At 44.9% G+C, this 13,263-nt stretch overlaps 1 protein-coding gene and 1 long non-coding RNA gene across 2 annotated transcripts; both read right to left on the minus strand.

Annotated features, from left to right (window-relative positions):
* Positions 1 to 1,989: 1,989 nt before the first annotated feature.
* LOC106865634 lies at positions 1,990 to 6,362 on the minus strand. The gene is made up of 3 exons (XM_024457590.1): positions 6,334 to 6,362; positions 4,850 to 5,085; positions 1,990 to 2,238 (listed from the first exon to the last, which is right to left on the minus strand). The coding sequence occupies exons 1-3, from the start codon at positions 6,360 to 6,362 to the stop codon at positions 2,102 to 2,104; spliced, it is 402 nt and encodes a 133-aa protein (XP_024313358.1). The 3' UTR covers positions 1,990 to 2,101.
* A 4,603-nt stretch (positions 6,363 to 10,965) lies between these two features.
* LOC112269803 lies at positions 10,966 to 11,859 on the minus strand. Its single transcript, XR_002961941.1, has 2 exons — positions 11,374 to 11,859; positions 10,966 to 11,301 (listed from the first exon to the last, which is right to left on the minus strand). It is a non-coding gene; the product is annotated as an uncharacterized LOC112269803 (long non-coding RNA).
* Positions 11,860 to 13,263: the final 1,404 nt, after the last annotated feature.

Raw genomic sequence — 13,263 nt, forward strand, 5'->3', positions numbered from 1 at the left:
ATGCTGAGGTCACAGAGAAAACGGGATCCTTTTCTGTCAAATCGACGTATAGACTGACCCTTGATTTTGTTACAGACAAGCAGTCTGGTGGCGGGAGCAACTGCCCACAGGGTGATCGCAAGATTTGGGATGAAATCTGGAGAGTTAATGTTCCCCCTAAGGTGCGCATATTTGGTTGGAAACTGGCTACTAATTCTCTGGCAGTTCAATCCCTTAGCCGGCGCATTGGCAGATGCACCCCCACCTCCACTGTTGGCGTCGAAGAGGAAACAAACTGTCACGCAGTCATGTCATGCACAAAGGCGAAAGGTCTCCGGCAACGCATGAGACAGGCGTGGAATTTGCATGATCAAAGCAGGCTACGCTACACCGGTGATGATTGGGCTCTCATCTTGCTTGATTCGGTCGATGCAATCACGAAGCAACACCTGCTCTTCTTGTGGTGGTGGAGGGCATGGCACTTAAGAAACGACTCTATTTTCGGCAATGGGAAAGAGACGATTGAAGACTCGGCCAGGTTTATTACTCCAACAAAAAATGTTTTAAGTTTGTCAAAATTTAGATGTATCTAGACATAACTTAGTGTATATGATGCATTCAAATTTAGTCAAATTTGAGACATCCTTTGTTGGATGGAGGGAGGGAATACAAGCTACTCTGCGGCCATGGAAAACGTGAAGAGTAGCGACGGCGAAATTCTGAACTGCTTTGGTCTCACGAATGGCTCAAAGGAGACGACTGTCGCCGAACACTGGTCACCTAGAAAACCAGTCCACAATCATTGCAGTTAGAGGAGACGACGCCGGTGGAGCAGTGGATACTTGGACACCACCTGACGCTGGGTGGCTGCCTGAAACTAAACATCGATGCGAGCTTTATCGATCAGAAAAAGGAAGCCTGGTGGGGGGCGGCCCTTAGATCGTGCAATGGGGATGTGATCGCAACAGCAGCTTGGGGGACGAGTGGTCCTTGCAACTCGGCGGGTGAAGCGGAGGCCCTGGCTGCCAGGAACGGCATTGCTTCTATCCAGCACTTAGCCCCCGATGGGCCTCCACTTTGAATCCGACTGCTTGTCTCTTATCTCTAGCTTGAAGACGCCATCAAATGACAGGACGGCTTTCTGCTTCGTTATTCGGGAGATATGCATGGCTTTGGCGCGATTTGAGCGCCACAAGTACAGTTGGGTCGGCCATACTGGGAACTCACTGGCACACACGCTAGCTCTTTTTGCCAGGAACAGTGGCTCTGGTGGAATTTACTTTTCCTTCAAATAAAAAGAGGCCACCGAGAAGGTGGAAAGAGGACAGAGAATAGTGCCTGTCAATAAATCACTTGTGTTAAGGATGATTGCAACCTCCTCTTGTAGCGCTGCTCCTCTCGTAGTAAAATTAGATATCTTGTTCAGTTTGTTCATCAAACTTCTTGTACTGCTATATATTTTTGACATCCCATGAAGGATTAGATGGTATTGTCATGTAATTTAATCCAGCTAGTTCCATGCCTTTAAACAAACATGAGTTTCGAGTAAAGATAACACTTCTGATTCAATGCAAGCACCCCTCCACAGTTACCGGAAGACTATTTTCTTTGCGAAAGACTATTTTCTTTTTCCTTTTTTCCATGTTAATTAGACCAAGAGCAAAGCAGAGCAGTCCTCTAGCATAACGTACGATAAACCTTGTACTCCCTCCGGCCAGAATTACTCGTCGAAATATTATATGTATCTAGGCGCATTTTAAACATATATACATCCATATTTAGGCAAATTTGAGATAAGTAATATGTGTCGGAGAGAGTACTTTTTTTAACCAATGTGACACACTTTACTGTCCATAGACTGAGCACATATACCTACGCATGATTTAGCTCAATCGGTGCGACAACCTTCTCATCAATGAAGCTCTTAATTGCAATTGTTGCAGCAATGGAGGTGGCTATATAACACGCCTCTAACCATGCTGAATCTATAGGCTAAAAGATCAAAGGAAACAAAGTTGCAAAGGCAAGCTAGGAGTGAGAGTGGTGCAAACTTATCCGCCCAAAAAAAAGAGAGTGGTGCAAACTACAAATTGTACGTGTGTAGACATGAGAGTGGGAGGTATCAGTAAAATGTTGGCAACTTACAGTTGCCAAATATCTTCTCAAAGAGGAATATTCCTTTTGGCTCGTGTGATCCAGGGGTCTCGGTATCCCCTCCCTGCTTTCCCTTGAGCATCGCATGCCCCAATGGTTCAGGCACTGCACAACCGTTGGAAAAGAGCAAACAACATGACCGAGAATTCGATGTCTACTGCTCAATGGTTGCTGGACTTATCTTTGGCTTTTGGATGTGGTTTGGATCTCTAATTTTCTTAGATCCATGGAGAACTATATGCATTTTCTGCTTTGTGGACCGGATTCAAGATAAGGTTACGAAAAAGATGAAGATTATAGCATTAATGCCCTGTAATGAAAGCATTGCACGTGTGGCAAAGTTGATAAAGGCTACTTCTGGTAATGACCAAAATGTAGCAACTACGTACTATTCCAGATGGTATGCAGAAAGACCAATCATGTCGCTTTTTTCTTCAAAAATGGTGACAACAGTTATTTTACAAGAAAAGACGGAAGCTAAATATATGCAAGCAGCAGCGCACGGCGGAGGCAGAATAAGCGTCAAAATCATTTCGGCACTGAAGAAGCGAATTCAGAGTTCAGAGCCTGTGCAACGCATGTTCCATACTACCGAAGAATGCCTCTGACGATGTGATCATAGGCTCCATGGCCGAGACCTGTGCGTGTGAGGCCTTCACGAGCACGAAGGCCATGACGATGCGTGAACCCGTAGGAGCTTGAGAAAAGCAAAGGCATGCAACAATAGCGAGATGAGGGCATATACAAGGACAGAGTGGTGTTGGGCCACTGTCAAGGAAATGTTTTGCTCTTTTTTCCATGTTATAATCAGACCAAGAGCAAAGCGCGCGAATCTTGTACAGTTTACCAATGTGATACACTTAACTGTATATCGACTGAGCATATATAAGTATGTATGCATCATTTATGTCTGTCCAAGTACTCTTCTGCCTCAGTTCAGCTCAATTAATCGGTGCAACAACCTCCTCATCAAAGAAGCTCTTAATTGCATTAGTTGCAGAATGGAGGTTGGCTATATAACACGCCCCTAACCATGCTGAATCTGTAGGCTAAAAGATCAAAGGAAACAAAGTTGCAAAGGCAAGCTTAGGAGTGAGAGCGGTCCAGACTGCAAAGTGCACGTGTGTAGACATGGGAGTGAGAGATATCAGTAAAATGTTGGCAACTTGTAGTGGTCCTCTTTGAGGTCTTTTAATAAGATCTTGTTTGGGGTCGAGTTTTCTGAGAACAACTGGAGTTGAAAAGATTCGCGAAGCTGCGGTAGCTGGATAGCTAAAGCCTGGACAACAATTGTGCCGCACCCTACTTTTAATATGGCTGAGGGGTAACTGGTGCTGAATGTTCTGTGTCGAGCATGATGATTATGGCTGATCAATCGATACAGAGGTTCGGGGTACTCCCTCTTTTTTGAAAAAAATGCCAAGTATGATGATTAATTATTGGCTTAACATGGTTTATCTTTTTCTGGACAATTGCATGTACAGTACTTTTCTATAAGCCAAATAATAATAATAAATATTCTTAATGGTCAAGAGCAAAATGGTTGTCGAAAAATGAATTAGTGCAATCTTGGATTTCATATATGTAACAAAGGTTATCTATTGATTTGTAGTGGCATTAGACATTTATCGCAAATAAGATACATACATTGCAAAAAGTACAGTTCCATAAAGCAACCTCACCATCAGCCTCTAGTTCTTTTTGAAGCAACCATCAGCCTCTAGTTGGAAATATAGTCCAAAATATGAATTAGTCTTGCATATAACTTAGCTTCTAAATACAGACAGGCCTGTGGCTAGCATTATCACTAAGCAGCGCTATATCACTACAAAATCTACAGGGAGAGGATTCTCGCGCTCCACGTATTTATTTTTCTTTTTCGGCGTCCAGCGGTAACTTTTTTGGGCCGGCCCACTGTCAGTGTGAGTGGCCGCTGGTCGCACAGGTGTCTGCATCTGGTTCTAAAAAAAAAGGTGTCTGCATCTCAAGCTTCCGATGATCTCTCGGTGCTCCGCCGCCTTTTGTCCGTCGCCGGCGTCTGGGGGTTGCTGACTCACACCTCCTTCGTGACCTTGCCACCCTCTGGAGCTGCCGCGTGGCGAGTCGTTTCCTGGTGCACCTCTGTCTTCACTGTCTTAGCCCGGCCTCATTAGTTCCCTCCTGCAATTACCTCCCCCCGCCCCCAATCATCTCTCCTCCTGTACATTTGTTGTCTCGCGCCTCTTTTGGCTCAATAAAGTTGCGAATTGATTCTGGTAGTTTTTTTTCCCCACCTTTGACGTTTCAAACAAAAAAAAAACTTGGGGAATTGACACTGAAGCCTGTGCTGAAGAATGCTAAGAGGGAACCGAAGCAAATCATCAGGAGAAGGAAGTTTGTCTTGTACCTGAACAATAGCTACCAGGATTTCAAGTAAATTTCAAGAAAACACAGATTTTGGGGCTAGGTTTTGGGGTTAGGATTTCACAGGGGCACAAGTTTTGTGCTTTGTAACAGAAAACCACAAGTTATGAGTCTAATTGTTTCAGAAAACCCAAATGACCCGGTTTTGTCAATTTGACAGCAAATCCGACAGGGGCGGCCCACAACTCAGACGCCATGTCAGACGAAATCTTTTTTTCCCAGCCCTTCATCCAAGTCTATATTTGCACCCAACAACAAATACATTTTCCCCGGAAAAAAAACAGCAAATAGCATTAAAAAAACAGAAAATTACCTGGCTGCCTCGGTGCCTCCGTACCCGCGCGCGGCCGCGCCTCAACCACCGCTCCTCGCTGGATGCCGCTGCCGCCGCGGGCCGCCGCCGCTCCCCGCTCCCCGTGGGCCACCGTTCTATTGCGGGCCGCCGCCGCCGCTCCCCACGGGCCACCGTTCTGCTGCGGGCCACCGTCCTGCTGCGCGCCGCCGCCGCCCTCGCCGCCGCTCTGCTGCCCTGCCCTCGCCGCCGCTCTGCTGCTCTACCGCCGCGGCTCTACCCTCGCCGACCACCGCCGCGGCTCCGCCCTCGCCGCCGCTCTGTTTCGGGGTTCGGGGTTCGCTGGACAGGGAGATCAGGTGGTTGGCCGGAGTCAGTGAAGATGAAGGTGGCTCCCGGAGTCGGTGAAGACGAGGATGGACAGAGGTGGTAGAAGGGGATAGGGAGAGGGTCGTGAATACAGAGGAAGAGGGGGGGCTACGTGAATAAAGAGAGTGTCTGAGATGTGGGCCGCCCTTGGCGGATTCGCTATCAAATTGACAAAACCGGGTCATTTAGGTTTTCTGAAACAATTAGGCTCATAACTTGTGGTTTTCTATTGCAAAGCACAAAACTTGTGCCCTCATGAAACCCTAGCCCCAAAACCTATGGTTTCTTGAAATTTTCATACTCGGCTTTCTTCGGTGGATCAAACTATGGAACCTCCTTCCGACATGTTCGCTAGCTCTAGCCCACTCGTTTTGCACTTGGAAATCCAGAATTCCACATACGCAGACAAGCTCATCTTTTTTTCATGGAACCTTCATAATAGCCTCTTGGAATATTTGGAAGCAGAGGAATGCGAAGATCTTCGATAACATCAACCCTAGTCCAGCATCTTGTTCTTTTCTCTTCAAAGGAGATTTTTCTTCTTTCCTTCAGAATGAAAGAGGAGCTTGCGGCCCCTCCAAGGAATCTGGCTTGACCAGCCTGTTTAGACTCTATGCCACCATCCTTGGATCCTGTCATGCTGTTGTTGTTTCAGTTATCTATCTTATTCTCCATTGTAGTCTCCAAATTAAGACAGGCAGCCTTCTTCGCCACCTGGCATGTTTCTTGCCTCTGGGCATTGCTAATTGTTCTGTTGGTGGAACTCGCCTCACGCTTGTGTGCTTCTCAATGCATTTACAGCTGCTTTTCTCGGTGTTTAAATGGATAAATAACCTTTTTCCTTTCTTTCCTGGAACATTTGGGGCTTGAATGAATAAGTCAGACACATACCAATTAATGTGAAGTTGAACAACGCTTCTAGCTTAGTACACTACCAAAACTGACAAGAAATCGCATGCATTGAAGGCGCGGCGATATTCAGATCAAATCGAATCATGTGTGTGTGTTATTGTGGAGTATGTATATATATACGCACATGCATATGCATACACCAGTGGGGAGAGTCATGGTTATGCAATGCCTGAATGCATGCCCGATCCACTACTCTGCTTCAAAGCAAGCAATCTACTCTGTACATTGTGCGCTTCCATACAGCTAGTGCCATCGCCCGGACACCTCATCATAATCATCAATCTTGAGTCCCAACCAGTTACACCTGTTCTCTAGCTCTTCCAGCGCCACTAACTTGCTAAGGATGGAGATGTTAGATTGATTGCATATAGCCATATAGGCATGGGAGGTACCGGAAAATGTTGGCCATCTGCGGTCAAATGATCTACCTCACAGACTGGAAAGATGAGCTGAACAGAGTGCATTTGTGGTGGTACAAAAGTCCAGCGAGGCTTGAAAGAGGATTCAGAAGAGGTGTACGTCAATAAATCACCGTTAATTAGGTTTATCGGTGGTTTGTTGCTAGTATGTTTAATTTATGAGATGTGACCTTTCTTTAAATGTTGTACCGATCAAGGCAGCAAAGTTGCAAAAACGAGAGCAGCGTTTTTACTCCCGAGCACTCTGCTCCGGAAATCAGGTCCGTCCGTGAACCAGCCTCAGACCGTTTGATTGTCCCAGCGTTGAGAAGAGGAAACGGAGGAAGACATCCCCGTTAGATTCGTACTGTTTGAATCACTGTTCCTTGTGAAAAGACTTGTACTACTAATCTGATAATTGTTCTAGCCGATGCATCTTATAATTCCAACCGGATCTGAATCTATTCTCTCTCTGCATATGTAGAACATGTGTTTTCTCTCCATATATATATATATATATATATCCATCCTCTATATGTTTTCTCTCTCTATCCTTTTTTCATTCTCTATCAAGAATATGTGTTTTATCTCTCTCTATATTTATATATCCATTCTCGCTCAAAAAATATGTGTTTTCTTTCTTTCTTCGATTTTTTTCTCTCTATACATATCAATGCTCTTTCGAGAGTTTGTAAATATTTGCTTTTATGTTTAATAAAATTGCAGTAGATCATTGATCTATTGTTTCCCTCAAAAACAATCTCGCTCAAGAATATGTGTTTTCTCTCTATATTCGATTTTGTTTTTCTCTATCTCTCTCTATACATACATTCTCTTTTAAAAATATGTGTTTTTTCTTTTCATATATATACTATTTCCGTCCCGAAATAAAGGACGTGAATTTGTATAGATTCTTTTGCAAATCCACTTCACTTATTTCGGAGGGGCATATTCACATAGATCAACAACACATACAGCTCGTCGTGCACCATGAGACACAGACTGAAGATTAACTAGCAGTACGTACTCCACTGCTCGTCCAGTCCAGCAAGCTAGCATATAATGCAATTGTGATCCAGTCCAGCAAGCTACGGTACTCAACTGCTAGGTCGTACAGTCCAACAGTACATGCAAGTTGGGGAGAAATAGTGCCTGCTGTCCCTTCCTTCGTGTGATTTAGAGATCCACGTATCCCCTGCACTTTCCATTTAAACACTGAGCTTCGCCGTTTGTGCGCTGTGAGTTGATCGACGGCTCCAGATCAGTGGAGCAAGACGCTCGGGAGCAGTTGAGACTTTCCCCAAGCACTAGTGCAACTGTATGACAGAGGCTCAACAAAGCCTCTCAAACAACTGTCCTGTAATGGGGGTGGCTTACCCCTTAATTTGCAGGTCGAGTTTTTTTTAACTGTCCTGTAATGGGTGGTTTGTGTGAAATATTGATGTCGGTGACTTCTTCTTTGTAGTGTTTAACTGTCGGTTTCAATTTAGCTAATTAAGTCTCTGAATTTACGATGATAGAATCTACAGTTTGGTGCGTGTAATTTACTCTGCTGTTTGGTTGGTTGTATTGATCATATAGAATAATTTATTTGGTTGTAATATACTTTCCCCTTGTAATTTGGCTATCCCCGCTAGTCCATGAAATAATTTGCATCAAGTTTCACTGAATCAACTGATAAGTAAATATAAGTTGTTTGGACCAAGGTCTGAGACGAAGCGGACATGGCGGAGGGCCGTCACTAACGACTGAAATGCTATGGTAGTCACTAACGATGGGACCCTTGGCACGACGCGGAATAACCTCTTTACTAACTTTTAACACCATAAAGATCTTGATGGCATTAGTTGCTGAGGTTTAGGTCGCTATATATATGACACACCTTGGCACGCCGGATCCATAGGCAAAGAAAGAAAAGATCAAGGCAGCTAGCAAAGTTGCGAAGATGAGCAGATGGTGAGAGCTCTTGTGCACAGCGTTAGGATGGGACTGAGAGGTATCAGAAAAATGTTGGCCACTCACTACCACATGCCAGCTAACACTATGAATATGGTCTCTAATTGGATTTCCCCTCTTCCGGCTGGTCAACGTAACCTGGTCCTATGTGGAGGGGCTGCAGTGCCGTGCTGCTTGTGGAAAGTTTGACATGGAACTTCGTTTCGAAGTAGATATCCAGATGATCCTGCTTCTCTTATTTTTCAACCTTGGCATTGCATCAATGCTAGGACGACTTTGGCGCGAGAAACTCGCCGAAGGCTGCTTGAAGCCGGACTAGAAGCTCAAGATGGTGATTGCTGGAGCATACTACTATATGTCAGGCAGCTTGGGTGGGCACTGATGGGCAGAAAGCTAGGGAACTGAGGCTATGGCTGATCTTCCTCAATTCTGCTCTTGTTTCCCACGGGCAGCGACCTGGCTTTATTACCCTTCTCAGAGTTACTACCTGCTATTTTGTGTATAGCTAGCCCATTTCTCCTCCAGCAGCACCGCTCTGCCGCTCCGATCGAGCGATGGCTTCGTCAGCTCCTCCAGTGCCGCGGACGATCACGGCGCGATTGTCTCGTCCACTCCGCCGGCGTGCGGCTGCGACTGGGTTACGTCAAGGAAAACATCATGATGGTTTTGTCTTCTTCTTTTTTGTTGCAAACCAAGATCGAGTTCAGAATGGAAAAAAAGACCAAACTACCGTAGGATCAAGGTACCCCATTGGTTTTTTGACTCATTATTAAGTGGTATTAACGATGTAGTACCAGATTCACTGGATCGAAACAAATGAATGGTCCGTGTTAAATCTGGGTACCGTAAAAGAGCTCGAGAACAAAGCTAGAACTTCTTACGTGTAAGTAGGAACATAAGTAATAATATTTTCATGCATGATCTATGCAATTTGCAATTATTTCTAGCATTTTTTGTGTGAACTTTGTGTTCATGATCTATGTAACTAAGTTTTTATTTAGTGATCTAATTGGATGATGTGCATCGCAGGATACAGATGACTCTCCTGTTACTGAATAAAGTCCTGAGGCCCATATATATATGGTGTCATCGAACGGACAAGATAATCCCGTGCACTGAAGACTACACTAAGTTGGTTTTCAGATGCATCCAGATCGCATTGAATCGACCATGCATGCCCATGCTTTATATGACTGTCGGCTCTCCGCTGAATTCGATTCGGGGAGCAAGGACAATCTCTTGCCATGAGGAGGCATACATATACGAACATACTGATCCCCACAAACATGAAACGGTTTTCATCGTTGCATGAGAAATATGTGTAGTTCTGCTGGGTCAGGGACAGGGCAGCGGTTATGGAGATGTTAGCATGTGTGTGTAGACATGGGAGACAAAGGGAAATAGTCCAGCACCCAAGGAAAACGTTGAAGCCCAGATTTATGACAATGACCTTCTTTAAAACGGTCCACATATTTTGACCAATGCAGCATATCTTTGACGGTGACCCTAAGGGTTTTGGTTACCGGAAAGTATCTGCATATTTAATTTCTTTTCTGAGGCTTGAATTGCTCTGATCAAACTATCTCCTTGAATGTTCCCTTATCTTTTTCCTCCTTGTTCGAGAAAGCAATTGTAGGCTTTTATGGATTTGCTGACCCAGTGGCTCATCTTATCTACTCATGAGAATCTACAACCTTCAATGAATACGAGAGCTTTCCCTAGCTTGTATCAGGTAATAGAGCGCAGGTGTTCTGCCAATCTTGACCCTGCCCTTACCTCTTTTTTCCTTTGCTCGGTATTTTTTTGGTTACCGCCCGGTAACCCCAGTCACCACCCTACCCCCTCTTCCGCACATTGTAAATGTACTTATCAAGAAAAATATTTTGGACTATTTTGAAAATTTTGATTTTAAAATCTCAATGAAGAAATATAAACATTATTATCATTTTTAAAGCACCAGTGTGTTCTTGGTGAAGTGGTATACCACTTTCTCTGATGTCACAGTAGGTCGCGACTCGCGAGTATGATTCTGGCCTCGCCCAATTTCTTTTGGTTCAAAGCTATAGAGATATTTAAAGCCATATAAATAACTATTGTTGTGTGATATTATAAGGAACTGTCCAAGACAAAGAGATATTAGAAATGAACACTACCAGTGATTGGAATATTTTCATCCCTGTAGTTTTTCCTATTATTCAGTGAGAAATCAGTGGAAATATGCAAACCGTGATGGCATAGTGAGGAATCGTGGACATGCACTGATTTCCTTTTGTTCTTCTTGTTGTTATTGGGTTCTCTTCAGTGGAAAAATAACAGGTTTAATGTATAAACTGCAGTTTATGATGGCTTCTGTGAGAATTCAGTTTATGATGGCTTTTGTGAAGAAGAAAAATCTGTAAGCATACTCTACACTACTAAAAAAAACGGTTAGTAACGGGGCTACTGATGTATAGCACATCAGTGGCGGGTACCAGTTACGACCGACAGTGATATAGTTTTTGGAAAAAAAGAAGAAATGGCCCTCACGTTTCGATTCTCCAAATCGCAAATCTAACTAATTAACCAAATGACGCAACAAATCACAACAAATAGGTAAGCAAAGAATCCGGATTTTGGACACCGTACAATAGCAAATCACCGGAGGACAGATGCATACAGATAAAAAAAAGACAAATTCATTGCAGCCCAAAGTCGACATCGGGGACGAACGTGGAGGCGCCACCCTCGTCTCCATGGCGTCGGCGGCAGACACCATACCACACCACAGCGGCGGCGGCCGGGACTCCATGACGCTGCTCGCGACTCCATGACTCCATGGCCGGGACTCCATGGCGCTGCCTGTGAGATAGAGAGTGAGAGGGAGAGAGTGAGGGAGAATCGACAGAAGAGAGAGAACAGAGATCGACTTACCCGGATCGGAGACGCCGGCGGCAACGGTCGGGGTCGGGGATCCAGCGGCCACCGGGGTAGGGGACGCCGGATCCGGCCGCGCGCGGGGTCGAGGCCGACGCTCCCTTGCGGCGTGGCGTCGTGGTCGGGTGAGACAGGAGGCGCGTCCACGGGTGAGAGAGAGAGGAGTGGGGGCGGGTGAGATGGCCGGAGATGGAGAGGAGTGGGGGACGGGGGAGATCGGGAGGGAGGGAGGGAAATGGGATCCGGAGGTTGGTGGCGGCGGCCGGTCGGCCGGAGCAAGGACAGAAGAGAAGACCGGGGGGACGAGCTCGCGGTTGCAGAGAAGAGAAGGGGGGAGGCGCTCGGGCCAGTGGAAAAGAGAAGGGGGAGGAGGTGGCGGCGGCAGAGAGGAAGGACATGGGTTGGTCGGCCCGGAAAGTAACATCAATGACGGGCATAACAGTTAGGCCCGACACTGATGAGGCTAAACAATTTTTTTTGTATTTTTCATATATCATAACACCAAAAATTTGAAAACCTCTTTGGCGATATTGTTTATCATGACAAGATGCACTGTTGTGCAAAAAATGAATACATTGTCATGAAATGTGGCATAGAAATGAACAAAACTTTGGTCGTTTGGTTTAAAACCTAAAGTTTAACAATGAGAAATAACAAGTTTGTACTACATAATTCATTTTTCAAATGCTAACATATGATATTATTGCTCCATCATGTTAAGCAAGAAAAAAGAAAACTTCAGCAAAACGAATCACATTTTTCTAATTATTTATGATTTTTCTAATTTTCAAAGATCTCCAGGGCTCATCAGTGGCGGGCCTAGATTTAAAGCCCGCCATTGATGTGTGTTTTGTGATTTTTGCAGTTTTTCATATTTGGCCTTTAGTGGCGGACTTTCCGTGCCCGTCACTAATGAAGGTTCATCAGCGAAGGGCATGGTGCGCCCGCCACTGATGAGGGGTCATCAATGACGGACATGGTGCGCCCCTTACTGATGAGGTTCATCAGTGACGGGCACGGAAGGTCCGTCACTGATGACCCGTCACTTATGTCCTGTTTTGTAGTAGTGCTATCATCATGTTGGAAACTTTCAGTAATGTTTATGAATCAGTTTGTGACACGGTTTGACACTAATTCATCTGCTTTTCTCTATCCCATCTGCACTTGCTTATTGTCTGTTCATTTGCAGAATAGTTCAGATGCTCTATCCATCTGAACTTCATGTGTGTGCAATACACTAAGTATATTTCAAAACCACGGTACAACCACTTTTGTCTATGATTTTTGTGTATGTGCAAAACAGTGTCTTGTCCAGTTCAGAATGAACAAACGTTCAGAAGCAACAGTGATTTTCTAGGTGTTTAAATGGATTAATAACCTTTCCTTTCTTTCCTGAAACATTTGGGGCTTTAATGATTAAGCCAGACATTGCTGTATGTGAAGTTAAACAACGCTTCTAGCAGTACACTACCAAAACCGGCGAGAAATGGCATGCATTGAAGGCGACGATATTCAGATCAAATCGAATCATTTGTGTGTTGCCGTGGAGTATGTATATATACACCAGTGGGGAGAGTCCTGGTTATGCAATGCCTGAACGGATGCTCGATCCACAATACTCTGCTTCAAAGCAAACACCGATTGAAGTGGTTCGCATACTGTACACGTGCTCTTCCATTCAGCTAGTGCCATTGCCCTTCTACCGTCGAGCACTTCTGGATGGAGATGTTAGATTGATCAAATATAGGCATGCGAGGTATCGGAAAATGTTTGGGCATCTGCGGTTAGATGTCCCACCTCACACACCGGAAGAAATGGGCGAAAAGGTGTTTTCGTGCTACAGAGTACATGTCTTGATCCGTTCAGGCATTGCGTCATGGGGATTCT

Source organism: Brachypodium distachyon, chromosome 1, assembly GCF_000005505.3.
Source record: "Brachypodium distachyon strain Bd21 chromosome 1, Brachypodium_distachyon_v3.0, whole genome shotgun sequence".
NCBI lineage: Eukaryota > Viridiplantae > Streptophyta > Magnoliopsida > Poales > Poaceae > Brachypodium > Brachypodium distachyon.